The sequence below is a fragment of the Prionailurus bengalensis genome, chromosome E4 (assembly GCF_016509475.1).
Source record: "Prionailurus bengalensis isolate Pbe53 chromosome E4, Fcat_Pben_1.1_paternal_pri, whole genome shotgun sequence".
In the NCBI taxonomy this organism is placed as follows: domain Eukaryota; kingdom Metazoa; phylum Chordata; class Mammalia; order Carnivora; family Felidae; genus Prionailurus; species Prionailurus bengalensis.
The window spans coordinates 59,783,992-59,804,741 of NC_057360.1; the positions used below are offsets into that span (position 1 = coordinate 59,783,992).

Genomic DNA, 20,750 nt, shown 5'->3' on the forward strand with positions numbered 1-20,750 from the left:
TATTCAGCTAGTAATAATTTATTATAATTGTTCTCTGGCTTAAAAAGTTGTAGATATTTAGTATAAAAAACAATGAGGGAATTTTTTTTAATGTAACGTTTATTTTATTTAGTTTTTATGTTTAAAAATTCTGTAATGTGTTTTTATTCATTTTTGAGAGACAGAGAGTGAGCGGGGGGAGGGGCAGACCGAGAGGGAGACACAGAATCCGAAGCAGGCTCCAGGCTCTGAGCTGTCAGCACAGAGCCCGACGTGGGGTATGAACCCACGGACCACGAGATCATGACCTGAGCTGAAGTCAGACACTCAACCAACTGAGCTACCCAACCACCCCTATTTTATTTTTGAGAGACAGAGAGAGAGCACGAGCGGGAGAAGGGCAGAGAGAGGGAGACACAGAATGTGAAGCAGGCTCCTGGCTCTGAGCTGTCAGCACAGAGCCTGTCGCAGGGCTCGAATCCAAGAACCGTGAGATCATGACCTGAGCTGAAGTTGGACGTTGAACCGACTGAGCCACTCAGGTGCCCCTCAGGAATTTTTTATGCAGAATGTGAACATCCTCTCTAATCCTCTCCCCAAGAGCTAATCATAATTATGATTATTATTTCAGTTTTGTTATTTTTATTTTGTTATTATTTTATTTTATTTTGTTATTATTTCAGTTTTGAATATTCATATCTGCAAAGTTTTCTACAATAACTGCTCACTAGCAGAAAAGTTGGTCAGTTTTTGTGAGCTACTGAAAAACATACCTATTAATATTGCAAAAACACTTAAGCATTCAAATAAATATGAGAGCTTTGAAAAATACGTGGGAAAGGAGAACATTTTTCTTTCATGTTTACTTATTTTAGAGAGAGAGAGAGAGCAAGGGAGGGGCAGAGAGACAGGGACAGAGGATCTGAAGCAGGCTCTGCACCGACAGCAGAGAGCCCGACATAGGGCTCAAACTCACAAATCGTGAGATCATGATCGGAGCCAAAGTTGGACACCTAACCGACCGACTGCACCACCCAGGCGTCCCTGGCAGAGAGGAGCATATTGAAAGTTAAACACAAAAGGGAAGATTAAAGAAGTAAACTCTCAAGAAAAGAAGGCAGAAGATTGAAATCTGATAACTTCCCAAGAAATAGGACACAACAAGATGTGAAACAAAGGGAACATTTATATGTTTATTTTAGGGTACTCCAAATATTTATCTTTTGAATATAATATTTGACAATATCATAAAAAGCAGCTTCCACTATGGCTACTGTAAATCAAGACGTACTTCCATAGGAAACAATTCACAGGCCCCAAAGAGAAAATGAGTAAAAGGCATCGGTAGTTGATAGGTATTAGCTGAAAGGGTGGTATCTCTCATCCATAACCACCCAGGACTTGCAATCCAGATAACTGTCACCCTGTGACCCGAAGCACCACTGCCTGTCACCAGAGAAGACTATAATGAGGCATTCATTTTCCCCTCTCCGTTGGGGTTTTTAGGGATTAAGTGGGGTTTGAAATGACAAGAAAAGGGGTTTTGTAAATAAAACCGTATGAATGAGCATACCAGATCAGACTCATGGATCATTTAATGCAGGACAGGACATCTGGCAACAGCATCCATGGCTATTTTGCGGAAGGATCTCCTTCTCCTCTGCGTTCCCAATTAAAAGTTTCAGGTGCAGTGCCGATAATTATATTTCCTTTTAACAGCTCAGTGTGAAGCGTCATAACGTTTTCATCTTGTTCTCAATCCTTCTGTGAGATCACTTTCACCTCCTCCCGCGGACCTTTCTCTGGCTTTGCTGTATTTTTCCTGTGGAATGGACACAGAACTACGTATAGTATTCCAGATGGGAAATCTCACTTTGTTTCATTTACAATACCATTCTTAATGACCCCCGATTTCTGCTCTTTGGGGCTGAAGAAGGAATCTGAACCAGAATGTTTGAAGAACAAGATGATTGTCTCTCTGTTCTTCCTTTCCTAGACTTAGGTGATAGTCAATCCTTCTTTTAAGTTTGATGGAGAGAAAACTAGACCAGTAAGTCAGGAGACCTAGCTCATGGTCTGGAATTATCAATAAGGAACTCGGTGACTCTATAATTCATTTAAATTGTATGAACTTCAATTTATTCATCTATTAAATGAAGGGATTGACTTCAAGATGTTCTGAGTTCTCTTGCAGCTTTGCATTCATATAACTGAGACATTGTAGCCTGTGTGGCACTTTCTCTCCATTCTTACTCCTCGCGAGGACTTTTAGTAGTATATTCCTACCTTGGCATTTCACTTACTGGAATTGGTTAGTGTCAACCATAAACATGAATGTTTCACCTTAAATGTAAATGCACTTCAAATGTAACATGCACTTCAAACCTTCAATATGTAAGGAACCACCCCCACTGTGCATTTTAAAGCTTCTGCTCTTTGTGTCCTAGCTCTAAATTGGAACTGAATCCATTCATTCATTTATACGTTCTTTTATTAAATATTGAGTTCCGGGGCACCTGGGTGGCTTGGCTGGTTAGGCGTCTGACTCTTGACTTCAGCTCTGGTCATAATCTCAGTGTCATGGGATCGAGTCCCATATGGGGCTCTGCCACCGGGCATGGAGTCCACTTGAGATTCTGTCTCTCTCACTCTTAAATTAAAAAAAAATCTATATCTATCTATCTATCTATCTATCTATCGATCTATCTATCTATCTATAGTTCCTATTATTTGCCAGTAAGACAGACGTCATTCCTACTCTTACTGCACCTACAATCAAGAAAGAAAAGAAAAACAGGTCCTCGAATAGGCCATGACAAAAAATGTGAAGCTAGGGAAAGCATTAAGGAATATATAGCAGAGACGTCTAACCAAGTTCCAGAGCGACTTCAAATTTTTATTTATTTATTTATTTTTAATTTTTTAACGTTTATTTACTATTGAGAAACAGAGAGAGACAGAGCATGAGCGGGGGACGGGCAGAGAGAAGGGAAGACACAGAATCCAAAGCAGGATCTAGGCTCTGAGCTGTCAGCACAGAGCCCGATGTGGGGCTTGAACTCCGGAACTGTGAGATCATGACCGGAGCCAAAGTCAGACGCTTAACCGACGGAGCCACCCAGGCGCCCCAGCAACTTCAAGTTTTTAAAATAACCTTTGGCAGGGCACCTGGGTGGCTCCGTCGGTTAAGCATCTGACTCCCGATTTCGGCTCAGGTCATGATCTTACGGTTCATGAAATAGAGCCCTGCTGTGGGCTCCTCGCTGACGGCACAGAGTCTGCTTGGGAGTCTCTCTCTCCCCCACTACGTGCCTGAGGGCACTCTCTCTCTCTCAAAATAAACAAACTTAAAAAAAAAAAAAACTCTTTGGCTCCACTATTTGAAACTGAAAATTTAAATAAGTTACACTTGTAGTTCCATTTAAGATAACGTAATTTAAGTAATAACATTTATAAATTTTCTTTTCCCTAAAAAAGTAGCTACATTCCAGTATCCCTATATCAAGAATACCTTCTAACCCAGGAGAAGAGTTTCCAAATGGCCTTATATTTCCTCGTAGCTGGAAACCGCTTCCTTCCTTTTATACGGTAGGTAGTAAACAGCAAAGCATTTTTCTCCAAGTGCAAAAGTGGCCTGACATAGGTAAAATGCATCAAATCCAATATAATTTATCTGTTGGTCACAGAAATGTTTCAGCTGTATTCTACATGGAATGTCCCACAAACCAATATAATGTATTTGCTACAAAGGAACATAATTGGCCAGTACAGACAATGGTCTTTTGTCTATTTAAGAGGGCAGGGCTTCACTGTTGCTGTTATTGTCGAATACTTTTAAATCTTAAATGTAATGGCTTTGACTTTTTAATATCTCCGTTACATAAGTAATATAGAATTATAGACAAATTAGAAACTCTTAAGGGCGTAAAAAGAAAATAATTACCCTTAAAGTTTTAGTCAGAGATAACTACTATTAACAGTTGAGCATATAACCTCTTGATGTTCCCCCCTTTCCATTCTTTTATTTAACATTCTTCAACTGCACAGATTTGAAGCGATCATCACCCTTATTTTATAACACATTCTCATCACTGACCCTCTTTATTTATTATTTATTTAATAAGCCAATAAACACCTACCACCCTTGCAAGACCTAGAATACTGATGACAAATCACACCTTATTGTCAATGTTCCAAATGTTTCCCTATGCATAATACATATATATTACTCTTTTTTTTTTTTTAGGTACCTTTTTGGGGCACCTGGATGGCTCGGTTGGTTAAGAATCTGACTCTTGATTTCAGCACAGGCCATGATCTCACAGTTCATAAAATTGAGCTCTGCATCAGGCGCTGTGCTGACAGCGTGGAGCCTGCTTGGGATTCTCTCTTTCCCTCTCTCTGTCTTTCTCTGTCCCTACTCTGTTTTTGCTCCCTCTCCCTCAGAATAAATAAACATTTATAAATAAATAAATAAATAAATAAATAAATAAATAAAGGTCCTTTCTAGTCAAGATTTTATTAGCCAAGTCTCCCTAGTTAAGAGATTGCACTAAAAAGCAACGTTTGCTCTAACACATATTTACCAAAGAGCCAATATAGTCACATAATATACTGTGAACTTGCAGTGAAATCAATATGCATTTATATAATTTTAAACACTGAACAGTATTCCATTGCATTCATTTGTTATAATGTATTTAATTAGTCCTCTTTTTTAGCATTTAGATATTCTGCTTTTTTTCAATTTTTTAAATTGGGTCCCTGCGTGGCTCAGTGGGTTAAGCATCTGACTTTGGCTCAGGTCATGATCTCATGGTTCTTGAGTTCGAGTCCTGTACCAGGTAAACTCGAGCCCTGCTTCTCTCTCTTTCTCTCTCTGCCCCTTGTAAGATTCTCTGTCTCTCTCCCTGCCTCGCTCTCAAAAATAAAATAAAATTTTAAAATTTAAGGCTATGAAAATATCCTTAAAAATGCTTAATCGCCCATCCTCTGATTATTTCCTATTGTTGGATCAAAGGGTATGCACATCTTCAAGCCCTTTGATACATTATGATAAATTACTTTTAAAGTATTTTTTAATGGTTATTAATTTTTGAAAGAGAGAGAGAGAGAGGGAGAAGGGGAGAGGCAGAGAGAGAGGGAGACAGAGGATCTGAAGCAGGCTCTGTGGTATGTGGGTCTTGAACTAACAAATCAGGAGATCATGACTTGAGCTGAAGTTGGACACTTAACTGACTGAGCCACCCAGGCACCCCTATGATAAATTGCTTTTAAAGTTTAAACCCATTTAGGCTCCAATAGCAGAAGTTCCTGATGCCAGAAACCTCAGGCAGCTGGAAGTTGCTGGAGTGAATACAACAGGTTAGACCGAGGGTGGACAGAGCACTGGCAGAGTCTGTTACTCTTTATGAAGAGATTGCATATAGATCATTTAATTTGGGATATTTTGGCATACTTTTAGGTCGTATGTGCAAGAGTAACCGTATACCTCATGATGAATGGAGGTGTGCCTGGCTGGTTTAGTTGGTAGAGCATGTGACTCTTGATATTGGGATTTTGAATTCGAGCCCCATGCTGGATGTAGACACTATTTAAAAATAAAATCTTTTGGGGCGCCTGGGTGGCTCAGTCGGTTGAGCGTCCGACTTCGCTCAGGTCACGATCTCACGGTCTGTGAGTTCGAGCCCCGCATCGGGCTCTGTGCTGACAGCTCAGAGCCTGGAGCCTGCTTCGGATTCTGTGTCTCCCTCTCTCTCTGGCCCTCCCCCCGTTCATGCTCTGTCTCTCTCTGTCTCAAAAATAAATAAATGTTAAAAAAAAAAATTAAAAAAAAAAAATAAATAAAATCTTTAGTGGCCCTGGGTGGCTCAGTTGGTTAAGCATCCAACTCTCGATTTCAGCTCAGGTCCTGATCTCACAGTTTGTGAGTTTGAGCCCCACATCAGGCTCTGTGCTGGCGGCATGGAATGGGCTTGGGATTCTTTCTCCCTCTCCCTCTCTCTCTGCCCCTTCCCTGCTCATGCTGTCTCTCTCTCTCTCAAAATAAATAAGTAAACACAAAAGTAAAATAAAATAAAATAAAATCTTAAAACAAAACAAAATAAAACATGATGAATGAAAAGTCACAGAAACAAAATTTAGTATGGCCAGAGGTGAAAAGTTCTCTCAGAAAAAAACACAAATTATATGATAAAGACTGTGGAAATCAATTAGAAAAACAATAACTGTTAAATCCCCTCCAATTTTTATGTATCTGTGACCTTTAGGCCAACTTGAAATGTGCACTATATAAGCCTACAGGTAGATGAAGACAAAGAAAATATTTTTAAACTCTTACATGATTGTATATTTGCATATTTAAGGACTTTTCTAACCTGAATTAGTAATATTCTAACATCATTCCAGTCCTTCCGTTTACCCATTATTTTAGGTTTCAAAAATGGTAACAACTTTGTAAAATAAAATTTATATCTATATATCTATATTTATATAAAATAGGTAACATAAACACAAGGTAAACAAAATTAAGCAATTTGAGGGGCGCCTGGGAGGCTCAGTCGGTTAACCAACCGACGTTGGCTCAGGTCACGATCTCATGGTTGGTGAGTTCGAGCCTCACATAGGGCTTTCTACTGTTGGCACAGAGCCTACTTCAGATCCTGTCTCTCTCTTTCTCTGCCCTTTCCCCACTTGTGTGCTCTTAATAAATACACATTTTAAAAAATTAAGCAATTTGAAAGAGTATACAATAAAAAAGTACACCTTTACCATGTGTATTCCCAGTGTTACTACCCAAAAGTAGTCACTCTTACTGGTTTCTCATGTATCCTTTTTTTTTTTTAAGGGGAGAACAGAGAATATTTTTTTTAATGTTTATTTACTTTTGAGACAGAGAGACAGAGAGACAGAGCATGAACGGGGGAGGGTCAGAGAGAGAGGGAGACACAGAATCCAAAACAGGCTCCAGGCTCTGAGCTGTCGGCACAGAGCCCGACGCAGGTCTCGAACTCACGAACCATGAGATCATGACCTGAGCCAAAGTCGGCCGCTTAACCATCTGAGCCACCCAGGCGCCCCTCATGTATCCTTAAGACAGTCTATGAAAAAGACAAATACACACACATATATGTACACAAATACATCCATGAGTGTGTTTGTGCATGTATGTGTATATTCTACCTCCAATTAAAAAAAAAAGTAGCATATGCTATAAACCCTTCTGCATTTTGTTTTTATCACTCTATCTTAGAGAACATTCCTTATCAGTACAAAGGTATTTGCCTTGTTAAAAAAATTTTTTTTAATTAAAGGCTAAATAGATAACCTGAGATATGTTATAACAAGAAAAAGATGAGGAAGATACCCATTCATTCATTCCTTTACTTACTTATTCAACATGTATTGAATGTTCACCATTTTTGAGGCACATATCAGGAGCATAAAGATGAATTAGAAACCATTTCTACCTTCTAGGAGTCACAGACTGTTACAAAAACACACTCACATAGGGGTGCCTGAGTGGCTCAGTCTGTTAAGCATCTGACTCTTGGTTTCGGCTCAGGTCATGATCTCGAGGTTTCCTTAGTTCAAGTCCCGTGTCCAGCTCTGCACTGGCAGTGTGAAGCCTGCTTGGAAGTCTCTGTCTCCTTTCTCCCTGCCCCTCCCCAATTCGCGCTGTCTCTGCCCTCTCAAAATAAATAAATGAACTTAAAAATAAAGGGAAATACATGCACACAAACAATTAAGCAACCATAATACGATGAGATGTGATATTATGGTATACCGTGGCAACACAAAGGATTAAGTAATCAACTCTACTTGTGCCAGGAACAAATGCTAAGCACCTCATAGCCATTGTCTCAATGAGGCTCACTGGAACCCTATTAAATGCCTGTGGGGTATCCTTATTAGTCAGGGTTTCATTAGCTAGGTCCCCACAGTTAAGAGATTGCACGAAGAAACAACAGTTTCCCTATCATATATTTACCAATGAACCAATTATCTAAAAAATGAGTCATTGAACATCCTTCCTGATTTAACATACCCTTCTACTCCATTCATCTCTTTGCAAATTCAGTCCAAAGCATTTGCAAAGTGAAATTGTAAATCTCTTGTAAAAGAGGTAGGACTTTCACAAAGTCATGAAAAATGATAGTGGAGAACTGCTCCAATTATAAGGAAAGCCACTGACAAAAATAAGGATGCTGTGAAAGTAGACTAGTTAATAATTGGAAAAGAAAAAACCAACAGGGGTAGTGGTATAAACAGACATTTCACAAGAAAATTATTTGAAGGGGAAAGGATCTAAAAGCAAAGCATCTTTCTGTTTTATGTAAGCCTCGTGGTAATCAAAAATCTATAGCAGATACACAAAAGGTAATGGCAAAGAAGTCTAAGCATACCACTACAGAATATCATCAAATATCACAGAGAACAAGAGAAGAAGGAAAGAATGAAGGAATTAAGAAACAGCCAGAAAACAATGAAGAAAATGGCAATAGTAAGTTCATAGTTATCAATAATTACTTTAAATGTAAATGGACTACATTCTCCAAGGAAAAGACATAAAGTGTCCAAATGGATTTAAAAAAAAGAAAGAAAGAAAAAAAGACCCAACTATCTATAAGAGACTCATGAGCTTTAAGAACACATGCAGACGGAAAGAATGGGAAAAGATATTCCATGCAAATGGAAATCAAAAGAAAGTAGGAATAACTATACTTAAGTCACACAAAATGGACATTAAGGCAAAGATTGTAATAAGAAATGAAAAAAGGTCATTCATATATTGTACCTAAAAGAGAGTACCACATTTGTAAATATTTATGCACCCAGTATAGAAGCACCTAAATATATACAGCAAATATTAACAGACCTCAAGGGAGAAATAGCAATATAGTAATGGTAGGAGACTTCAGTAACCTACTTTCAACAATGCGTAGATAATAGGAACAGAAAATCCATAAGGAAACATTGCACTTAAACTACATGTTATAACAGATAGACTTAGCCATTTACAGAAAACAATAATCCAACAGGAGCAGAATGCACATTCTTCTTAAGTGCACATGGAATATTCTCTGGGAGAGATCATGTTAGGCCACAAAACAAGTATTAATACATTTAAGAAGACTAATATGTCTAGCATCTTCTTTGATCACAGAGTATGAAACTAGAAATCAATCACAAGAAGAAACCTGCAAGATTCACAAATATGTGGGGATTAAACAACATGCTACCGAACAACCAAAGGTCAAAGAAAAAAAAAAGAAATTTAAAAATACCTTGAGACACATGAAAATGGGAACACAATATACCAAACCTTATGGGATGCAGCAAAAGCAGTGCTAGGAGGTAAGTTCATAGTGATAACACCTACATTAAGAAAAAAAGCCTCTGAGAGGCATAGAGATTGGAATAGTCCGGTGAACTTTGCAATGTTGGTCCTCATGGGGAAAACTTTGACGTCTAAGAATTAGTACAACTGAAAGCTTAAAAAAGTTCTGTGATCTTCACTTACACTAGGCTCTTTCAAATAAATATTTACTTTTGTATCTAATTTTGATCCTATTTTGATTTTGCCATATTGTTTTTCTCAAAGGGAGTCCCCAGAATTGTGTAAGCTTTGGGTCACAAAGCTTAGATATACCTCTGGTAGAAACCTTAGAATTATTTAAGTATTCTCATTTACTTCATCTTATGTGTTCTAAGAATTACTATTCCATCCTACAAAAGGTTCTTGGCTTATCTCCTTCTCAATTTCTGCTGCTACTACTTAGTTCAGGGCTCCCTTACTTGAAAACTGCATCATGATGATGGCCTGATACTTGGTTCCTCTGTGATCTCTCAAAAATATATCCATCCTATGTAAAACCGCCAGACTAATTTTTTTTTTCCTTCACAGAAACACTTACTTTGCAGAATTCCCATCCAAGCTCAAGATATTTTGGTGACTTTCCACTATTACTGATCTTCTAAATTGAGATGCTTAAATGCCCAGGCAGGAGTAGTACCTGAGGCCACAGAGGGTACCTGAGGCCACAAGGGAAATGTGACATATCTTCCTAGAGTATCATATTTGATGGTAAGTAATTTAAAAGATTACTCCCCACCTTCCCCACTGTCTTCTTCTACTTATATCATACTGATATAGAGTTGAATGCGAAAAGAATTTTTGGGGGGGCACTGGGTGGCTCAATTGGTCAGGCGTCCGACTCCTGATATCGGCTCAGGAACTCACGGTTCATGAGTTCGAGCCCCACATTGAGCTCCTCACTGACCATGTGGATCCTGCTTGGGATTCTCTCTTGCTCTCTCTCAAAATAAAATAAACAAACTCAAAAAAAATTATGTATTTTCTTTTGAAAGAGAGTGGGCAAGGGAAGGAGGAGCAGAGAGAAAATCCCAAGCTAACAGCACGGAGCCTGACACAGGGCTCAAACTCACGAATTGTGAGATCATGACTTGAGCTAAAATCAAGAGTCAGAAGCTTAACTGAGTCAGCCACCCAGGCACCCAAAAATAAAAAAAAAATTTTGAGCTCAGATGCAGATAATTCAATTCATCATTATTCTTGGTTCATGACCATCATTGGTGTGTTCAAGGGCCTCAAGCATTCATTCATTTAGTCTTTCATTTAAAATAGCAAATATCCATGAAGTCACCACCAACATGAAAACCAAGACATGAATTTACATTTACATACACACCTCTTTGATCCTCCATTGCATCACCTATTATTATCGGTAACTTTATAAAAAGTTTACCACATGCTGTAATTCTTAAGGACTTACTCTTTCCACTCAATATTATATTGTTAGGATTAATCCATGTTTTGGCATATATAACTCTAGTACATTCATTTGGAGTGTTGTATAAATATGCCCTAATTGATTTATCTATTCCTCTACATGTAGATAGGCATTTGAGTTATTTTCAGATCTTGGTATTAAAGAGGGTGCTCACATGAACTTTTTTATTTTTTTATTTTAAAGCAAGTTGGAAAGAGGGGCAGAGGGAGAGAATCTTAAGCAGGCTAGAGAGAGACAGAATCTTTTTTAAAAAAAATATTTATTTATTTTTGATAGAAAGAGAGCTCGAGTAGGGGAGGGGCAGGCTGAGAGAGGGGGATCGAGGATCAGAAGTGGGTTCTGTGTTGACAGCAGCCAGCCCAATGCGGGGCTCAAACTCATGAACTGTGAGATCATGACCTGAGTCGAAGTCAGATGCTTAATGAACTAAGCCACCCAGGCGCCCTGAGACAGAGAATCTTAAGCAGGCTCCATGCTCAGTGAGAGTCCAACATGAAGCTTGAGCCCATGATCCCAGAAATCATGCCCTGAGCCAAAATCAAGAGCCAGACACTCAACCGACTGAGCCATCCAGGCTCCCTTCACATGAACACTCTTGTACATTTGTCCTGGTACCTTTTGAAAAGTTTCTTTTGGATATACGCATAAAAGCAAAATGGTTGGTCAAAGGGTACACACGTATTTACCTTTACAGAGTGAGGACAAACTTTCCAAGGGGGCCGTACCAATGTATACTCTCACAAGGAATGATTAAGAGATTTTGCTGATCCACATCATCTAGATATGGTCCAACTTAAAAATTACTTAAAAATTATGGTAACATTGGGGCGCCTGGGTGGCTCATTCGGTTAAGCGTCCGACTTCGGCTCAGGCCACGATCTCGCGGTATGTGAGTTCGAGCCCCACGTCGGGCTCTGTGCTGACTGCTCAGAGCCTGGAGCCTGTTTCAGATTCTGTGTCTCCCTCTCTCTCTGACCTTCCCCCGTTCATGGTCTGTCTCTCTCTGTCTCAAAAATAAATAAATGTTAAAAAAAAAATTTAAAAAAAATTATGGTAACATATACATACATAACACTAAGTTTACCATTTTAGCCAGGTATAGAGGTACAGTTCAGTGGTAAGAAGTCCATTCACATTGTTGTGCAACAATCACACACGACCATCCGTCTCCAGAACTTTCTCATCTTCCCAAATGGAAACTCCATACCTGTTGAAACAATAACCCTCCATTCTTCCCTCTCCCTATAGCAACCACTATTCCACGGACTTTACGGATTTGACTACTCTAGATACCTCATAAGTGGAATCATGCAGTATTTGTCCTTTTGTGACTGGCATGTTTTTTTTTTTTTTTTTTTAATGTTTATTTATTTTTGAGACAGAGACAGAGCATGAACGGGGGAGGGGCAGAGAGAGAGGGAGACACAGAATCGGAAGCAGGCTCCAGGCTCTGAGCCATCAGCCCAGAGCCCGACGCGGGGCTCGAACTCACGAACCGTGAGATCATGACCTGAGCCGAAGTCGGACGCTTAACTGACTGAGCCACCCAGGTGCCCCTGTCTATGTTTAATGTTTTAAGTAAACACCATACTTTCTCCCACTGTGGTTGTACCATTTTACATTCCTCCCACCAATGCGTGTTCTAATTTCTCCATTTCTCCACATCTTCACCAACAGGTTCTTTACTTTTTTTAATGTTTATTTATTTTGAGAGAGAGAGTGAGCAGGGAAGGGGCAGAGAGAGGAGACAGAATCCTGTCAGCACAGAGCCCAATGCAGGGCTTGAACCCACGAACTGTGAGATCATGACCTGAGTGGAAATCAAGTCAGATGCTTAACCAACTGAGCCACCCAGGCGCTCCAGGTTTTTTAAAGAATTGCCATTCTACCGGATGTGAAGTAGTATCTTATAGATTTGATTTGCATTTTCCTAATGATTAGTGATGTTGAGCATCCCTTTATGTGCTTATTGGCCATGTGTATATATTTTCCTTGGAGAAACGTCTGTTTAAGTCCTTTGCTCATTTTTGAGTTGAGTTTTGTTGTTGTTGAGTTGTAGGAGTTCTTCATCTATTCTGGATTTTAATCTCTTTTATCAATATATGATTTGCAAACATTTTCTCAATCTCATAAATTGCCCTTTTCAGTTTATTGTATCCTTTCGTGCACAAGTTTTAGATTTTGAAGTCCGATTTATTACTTTTTTCTGCTGTTGCCCATGCTTTTGGTGTCATATCCAAGAAATCATTGTCAAATCCGGCATCATTTTTTCCCCTATGATTTCTTCTAAGAGTTTTATAGTTTTAGCTCTTATGTTCAGGTGTCTGACCCATTGAGTTTTTTGTATATGGTGTAAGATAAGCATGTAACTTCATTCTTTTGCATGTGGATATCCAGTTTCCTAAACACCATTTATTGCAAAAACCGTCCTTTAGCCATTGAATGGCCTTGGTACCCATGTTGAAAAACATTTAACCATATAAGCAAGGGTTTATTTGGGGGCACTCTATTCTATTTCATTTTTTTTTTTAACATTTATTTATTTTTGAGACAGAGTGTGATCAGGGGAGGAGCAGAGAAAGGGAGACACAGAATCCGAAGCAGGCTCCAGGCTCTGAGCTCTCAGCACAGAGCCCGATGTGGGGCTCGAACCCACGAACCGTGAGATCATGACCTGAGATGAAGTCGGATGCTTAACTGACTGAGCCACCCAGGCGCCCCTATAGGTCTATTTTTATGCCAGTATCACACTTTTTGATTACTGAGGCTTGAGAGTAAGTTTTGAAATCAGGAAGGAGACTTCCAACTTTATTCTTTTTCAAGATTGCTTTGGCTACTCAGCATCCTTCGAGTTTCCATAGGAATTTCAGGATGGATTTTTCTATTTCTGCAAAAAATGCTGAAATTTTGACTGGGATTGCATTGAATATGTGGACTGTTTAGGGTAGTATTGACATCTTAACAATTGAGAGTTTTTCAACCCATGAACACAAAATGTCTTTGTGTCTTATCATTTCTTTCACCAGTATTTTGTAATTTTCAATGTACAAATCTTTTGTCTCCCTGGTTACATTTATTCCTAGGTATTTTATTTTTGATGTTATTGCAAGTGGAATTGTCTTCTCAATTTCCTTTTTGGATTATTATTATGGAAAATAACTGATTTTTGTGTGTGGATTTTGTATTCTGCCACTCTGCCGAAATTTGCCTACTAGTTCTAACAGTTGGTTTTTTTCTGTGGAATCTTTGGGGTTTTCTACATATGAGATCTTGTCATTTGTAAACAAAGACTAATTTTAATTTTCCCTTTCCAATTTGATGGCCCAACTTTTCAGACTTTATCTCCAGATCTGAGGTTCTCATTCCCTCCCTTCTGCTCCTTTCTTTTAGATATTTTTTTAAGTTTATTTATTTATTGTGTGTGTGTGAGAGAGAGAACAAGCAGGGGAGGGGCAGAGAGAGAGGGAGAGAGAATCCCAAGCAGGCCCTGCATTGTCAGCACAGAGCCTGATGCACGCCTTGAACTCACGAACTTGAACTCACGAACCAGACCAGATCATGACCAGAGCCAAGATCAAGAGTCAGTTGCTTAACCAACTGAGCCACTCAGGTACCCCTGTAGTAAAAAATTTTTGAGCATTAAATGGCTACAGCATCAAGCTTAAGACTTCTTATCAGTCTCTCAAATACACAACATAAATCTTAACATTTATTGGTTTATAAACTCACTTAAGAATTGCATTTAAAAAAAACTAGGGCTCTTTGATTCAGGGGAAAAAATGTGCATACCAAGTTCTTTGCACAGTATCAGATTCATGGATCTGCTGAATTTCAACTTTGTACCTCTTATAGATATAATCCAGTTACTTTACCTAGTCAATTCCATTTCTATTGAATATATATTCTCTTTACCCATATTGTTTCTACTACATACAGGCTGTGCTGTCCTCTTTCCCACTCCCAATTCAATGCTTTCAATCACTGATTCTCCCACGTCCTGATTTCACTTTTTCTTCAAAGTCAAGCTAAAATTCCCCATTCTTCCAAGATATTTATCCAACCTATAGCCCCCTCTCCCGAAAAGTATCATTCACTCACTCACTCATTATATATTGAGAAGCTTCTCTGTGCCGGGCCATGTTCCAAAAGTGGGAGATGTAACAAGAAGACAGTTTCTGCCTTCAATCCAGAGTGCTGGGTTGCCCAGAAGGCAAATTAAACACACACTTGGGACACACACTCACAGTGAAAATCATTTGAAAAAATAAGTATTCCGAAAGACAGTAAACTCACATTTCACTTTAGCATTAGTTTTATTTTAAATTGTATTTTGGGAAGGGGCCTCATAATCTTTTCAGTGCTTAACGTTTCTGAAGGTCTTTATCTAGTCCTCCTAGCCTAGTGGAGAAAAAAAACAAAAACCTTCCCCTAAAAATCCGTTTTTCTCGTTTTTTCCAACGTGAATATATTCAGGTACCCAAGGGGGGAAAAATTGGGAGCTGCCCTCAGCTCCTTCCTCTTCTAAATTCTCTATATCCAATCATCTTTGTAGTGGAGAAGGATCACTTTTGGCTACATAAAAGAATGGCTTAGGGGGGACATAGGTGGGTGTGTAACTAGAGACCATTTAGAAGTCTGTAATGCAAAGGAAGACAATGGTAACCTGAGCTAAAGTGCAGTAGAAGGAATTGAAAGATGTAGAAGAGAGAGAGAGAGAGAGAGAGAGAGAGAGAGAGAGAGAGAAATGAAGTGGGGAGAATTTATCACATTTGGTGATTAGATGTATAGGATAAAGAAGAAGGAATAACTGAGGGTAGTTCCTGTTTTCTGGCTTGAAAACCAAGTGGTGCTACTCTGTAAGAGAAGAAAGGAAGAAGGGAATATCGGAGTTAGTGTAGAAGAACTGGGTATGTTCAGTTTGGGATCTCCAAATGGAAATGCCCACTTGGCAGTCGGATATCAGGTCTGAAAATCAGGACAGAAACTCAGGCTGTAGATACTGCTTTATGGATCATCAGAAGACAGATGGTAACCAAAGTTTTTTTGTTTGTTTTTAAATGTTTATTTTTGAGAGAGAAAGACAGAGAGAGGAAGACAGAGCATCCAAAGTGGGCTGTGCGCTGACGGTAGTGAGCCTGATTAGGTGCTCAAACTCACGAACCATGAGATCATGACCTGAGCCAAAGTTGGACACTTAACCGACTGAGCCACGCAGGTGCCCCATAACCGAAGCTTTTGAAGAGAACAAGAATCCAGGGAAAATGGATAAAAAAAATAAAATTAGTTCAAGGATTATGTGCTAGGTGATTTAATAGAACCAGTAACAATAACAATCAACACTTCACGTGCCCCTTCTCTGAGCCTGGTACTCTTCTAAACACTTTACCCACAAAATCTTTAAAAAAAAAACAACAACAAAAAAAACCACCTTTGGATTTAGGCCTCACTACCATTATGCTATTGCATATTCTAGGAAACCATGGCACAATGCAGTGAAACGATTTGCTTAAAACTGCACATCTACTGGAGTGGCGAAGCCAAGATCTGAAGACAGGCGGTCTGACTCCAGAGTGGTGGTCTCAGTCCTACGTAAACCTCAAAGTAGTTCTGGAAGGTAGGCATTTTTATCTCTACGAATTTAAACTCAAGTGAGGCTCAGAGAAGCTAAATCACTGATAGTAATAGGGCTCACACCTAGTGGGGTAGCATTCAAACCTAAGGCCCATATCCGTTCATATCTGTTATAAAGCAGGGGTTTAATTTCTCTCGTCTTTTATGATGCCTGGCCCGGTCCTAAACATTCGTTTAGAACCAGTGTTGTTACTAACACTTCCAATAATCACATTGCGGGTTTAGCTCCCATTTACCTTCCACAAGTTACTGGAGGATGTACCATAACATAAGAAAGTATAAACTAAGAGAGAAGATATGGGTATAGTGAATCCTATCCAAGAGAACAATAAAAGGAAGTCCCAGGACAAAAGCCTTGTCATAGGCATGGGGACTGAAGCAGTGCAGTAAACTCTGAAATGGTGGTCCTCATGGGGAAAACTTTTGAAATCTAAAAATCTGTACAACTGAAAGATTAAAAAACTTGGGATATAGGATAAAGGAATCTGGTAGAACGTAGGAAATGTGTTATTTTAACTTGCCTCTAGCACTGTTCTTAAACAAGGGTAATAGGGTCATGATATTGTTGCCCCAGGAAATGTTATCCTAGCAGCCCATGGTTCTGTAGTAAATTTTTACATAGGAGTAATAGACATTCCTCTTATTGTATTGTTGATTGTTACTGTATTGAGGCTTTTTTCACTTAAAAAAATATATATTTGTGTAGAGAGAGTGAGAGAGGCAGGGAGTGAATCCCAAGCAGGTTCCATACCGTCAGCACACAGCCCAACACGGGGCTTGAACCTACAAACTGAGACTATGACCTGAGCTGAAAGCAAGACACTTAACAGACTGAGCCATTCAGCCACCCCACATTTTAACACCTCTGAATGGGATGCATCTTACAATCGACGGCACGTCACGGTTTCCCTAGTTGTTTATTTTTTCTTAGCCGCTTATGTTTCATCTTACATGTTGGATTTGAGGAACTGTGTCAGGCACAGCTTTAAATGCTTTATAATATACTTTCTCATTTGATCCTCTGAACAGTTTTATGCAGCTTGTATTATTATCACCATTTTGCAGATAAGGGAACTCAGGCTCAAGGACAAGATGCTCAAGGACAGCTGTCAATGAAGTGGCAAAGCTAGAACAGAAAACCAGGTCTGATTTCAAAGGTCATGTTCTTGACAGATGGTAGTTACATTTGTGGTGAGCAGAGCATAACAGCTGTGGAACCACTACCTTGTGCACCTGAAACTAATGGAACGTTGTGTGTCAACTGTACTTCCATTAAAAAAAAAAAAAAAAAAAAGTCATGGGGTGCCCGGGTGGCTCAATGGGTTAAGTGTCTGACTTTGGCTCAGGTCATGACCTCCCGGTTTGTGAGTTCGAGCCCTGCGTCTCGGGCTCTGTGCAGGCAGCACTGAGCCTGGAGCTTGCTTCGGGTTCTGTGTCTCCCTCCCGGTCTGCCCCTCCCCAGCTTGCACTCTCCTCTCTCTCAAAAATAAACACTAAAAACACAAAACAAAGAAACAAAAAAAACCCCACCATTAAAAAAAAAAAGTCATGCATTTCTTGTGCTTCACTATTTACACAAGTGATACAGAGTTGAATACAAACCTACCCTACCCAAACTTTTAGTCCTAAGGTGGTCTAGCTCCAATGGGAAGTCTTCTCAACTCCTCCAAGAAGAAACGAATTTGCCTTCATCTATGCTCACATATTTTACAAATACCTCGATTATATCTTATTATAATGTATAACTTCCAAGAACTTGGAAGTCAGCAATACTATCTTAATCACCCTCTCTGACCCTACAGGACCTACCTCTGTACCTACTACCACATAGAAATTCATAGTTCAGGGGCGCCTGGGTGGTGCAGTCGGTTGAGCGTCCGACTTCAGCCAGGTCACAATCTCGCGGTCGGTGAGTCCGAGCCCCGCGTCAGGCTCTGGGCTGATGGCTCAGAGCCTGGAGCCTGTTTCTGATTCTGTGTCTCCCTCTCTCTCTGCCCCTCCCCCGTTCATGCTCTGTCTCTCTCTGTCCCAAAAATAAATAAACGTTGAAAGAAATTCATAGTTCAAAGGAGACAGGTTCTCTGCTGCGAACTCTTAAGAGACGAGAAATGCACATAAAACTAAAAAAGGCCAAAAGTAGCATTACAGAACTCTCAGCACATCGGAGTTTAAGTGAAAAGAACCAGTGGTAGAAAGTACAAGCCAAGGGGAGCCAGTTGAGCCAGCTTCCAGATTTTCATAAACACACACTCCACACAGACATAATCCGTCTGAAAAAGCTGAAAACCTCTGCACAGGCTGAAACCAAGCTTCTGAGGCATTTTCTTTCACTGCTACGGCATTTAAAGCGAGTTACCAGCATCTAGAGATTGAACGTTCACATACATCAAGACTTCTGTATTTTCCTGGAAACCGCGAAGATAATCAACACCGGGCGCTCCTTCTCCCAGGGAAACTGGCCGGATGTTGAGTACCCATCGTTCCTTTCAGAGAAAATGATCGCTCCCTCGTTCATGCTTAGCGCCTCCCATCGTTTCCTTGTGCCCAGCCTGCATAAGATGATTTATACGCCACCACCGTCGGCATTTGGGTTTATGACCCCTTCTCTGGACTCGCCACTCACTGCTCCACTACACCACGTACTCTCCACCGCCCGCGTCTTTGCCTAGAAAGGCCTCTGCTTCCCCGCAAAGCACTCCTACCCCTCGAAGCACTGCTCCGATTCCTTTCGCGGCTGTCTCTGACCACCCCCTCAACTGGGTCACAGCAGCCTTCGGGCCACACCTCTCTTAAAACCCTAATCGCACCGTCTGTACAAGTGTCTCTCCTTCGCTAGGACGGGCGTTCCTTGAAGCCAGCAGCCACGACTAACTGATTTCCGCGTCCCCAGCTCCAACTCCGTGGCCTGGCATCTAACGCAGGTGTTCAATAAGCCACCTGACCGGCCGTAGAGGTGTGGCTGGGGCAGAGGTGCGGACGAGCGGGCACAGCGGATTCCGGCAGGGAGGAGGACATCCCAACAGCCCGGCGACCCAGGGCCGCGGGGCCGAGTCTCGCCGCCGCAGTTCTGGCGCGGCCGCTCAAGGCCCAGCTCTCGCGAGATTGGGCCTGAGCGCCAGCCCTCGGGGCGGCGTGGTTCGCGCTGTGTTCGCGCGGCCACGCAACTCTCCGGAAGTAGCCCTTCCGGCGCCGTGCCCCGGAAGCGGAAGTGTGGCTCCGGGCTGTCAGAGAGCGTTGCTCGGTGGTCCTGAAATCTAGGGAAGCCGTTTTCGCTTCATTTTTGCTGGCTCTCGAGCGCTTCCCCCCTGGCGGGTGGGAGTGCAGAGAGGAAAGCGCAAGATGAGCACCATGTTCGCGGACACGCTGCTCATCGTTTTTATCTCCGTGTGCACGGCTCTTCTCGCCGAGGGTGAGAGCGGCTGCTTCTCTGACGTTTGATCAGCTTCCGAGGGGAAGGATCTTAAGGCGCGGGACCGTCGGGCCACCAAGGGAGTGGTCGCGAGCGTTGCTTGCTTAGGGTTGGGATGGGAGGGCTCATCCAGGGAATCGGGGTAACTCGGGAACAGGAGCGGGAGGGGTCGCTAGGGTAGATTTCACTTGCGTATTTGTGGAGACACCTTCATATCATGTCTCCGTTGTTTTGGTTGAAGAGTCCATTGTCTTAACATTCGAAAAAAGTTAACTGCTGGTAAATATAAAGCCAAAAGTTGAAATCCCTCCTTACCCAGCAGTCCCCACTAATAAGTTTGTTGTGAGCGTTATACACATTTCTCTATTAGCATGTTGCTTTTGATGTTTCAGGCATCACCTGGGTCCTGGTGTACAGGACAGACAAGTACAAGAGACTGAAAGCGGAGGTGGAAAAACAGAGTAAAAAATGTGAGTATGGCAACAGCCTTTAGCTGTAGCTCCCATATATCAAGTTCATTGAGCGCATGCATGTTCACAGTAAATATTTTAGGAGCACCAACCGATACAAAAACTGTATAGGAATACAGAGGTGAATCCGATTTGAATTGGAGCTATATATAGACATGTGCAGTATTGGATATTTTTATGCAAAACGTGTAATACAAATGGCAGTGCTACGGGACATGAGAAGTACTTGTTATGTGCTGTGGTGGTTCTAAAAAAGAGATCCCGTTCACTTTTGAGCAGCCCTGGAAGCGTTTGTGATGCAGATGGCCTTGGTGTCCTCCTTGGGTAGTTAGAAATTGGATAGAGAATGAGATGGGGGAAGGATTGGGGGTGAAGAAAAGAGCATGTGTGCAAAAATGTGGGCATTTTAACAAGAAAGTGTGTTTGGAGACCAGTAGGTCATTATGA

The 20,750-nt window shown here is 40.9% G+C and overlaps 1 protein-coding gene and 1 long non-coding RNA gene across 2 annotated transcripts in view; one reads left to right on the forward strand and one right to left on the reverse strand.

Moving 5' to 3' along the window:
• Positions 1-1,147: 1,147 nt before the first annotated feature.
• Positions 1,148-19,575, reverse strand: LOC122475736. The gene is made up of 2 exons (XR_006295294.1): positions 18,810-19,575; positions 1,148-1,801 (listed from the first exon to the last, which is right to left on the reverse strand). It is a non-coding gene; the product is annotated as an uncharacterized LOC122475736 (long non-coding RNA).
• A 34-nt stretch (positions 19,576-19,609) lies between these two features.
• Positions 19,610-20,750, forward strand: part of TMCO1 (transmembrane and coiled-coil domains 1) — a 39,962-nt gene continuing 38,821 nt past the window's right edge. The window contains exons 1-2 of the mRNA XM_043567824.1: positions 19,610-19,833; positions 20,226-20,303. Of these exons, the coding sequence (XP_043423759.1) occupies positions 19,764-19,833; positions 20,226-20,303 (148 nt within the window). The 5' untranslated portion in view covers positions 19,610-19,763. The remainder of the gene's footprint in view (positions 19,834-20,225; positions 20,304-20,750) is intronic.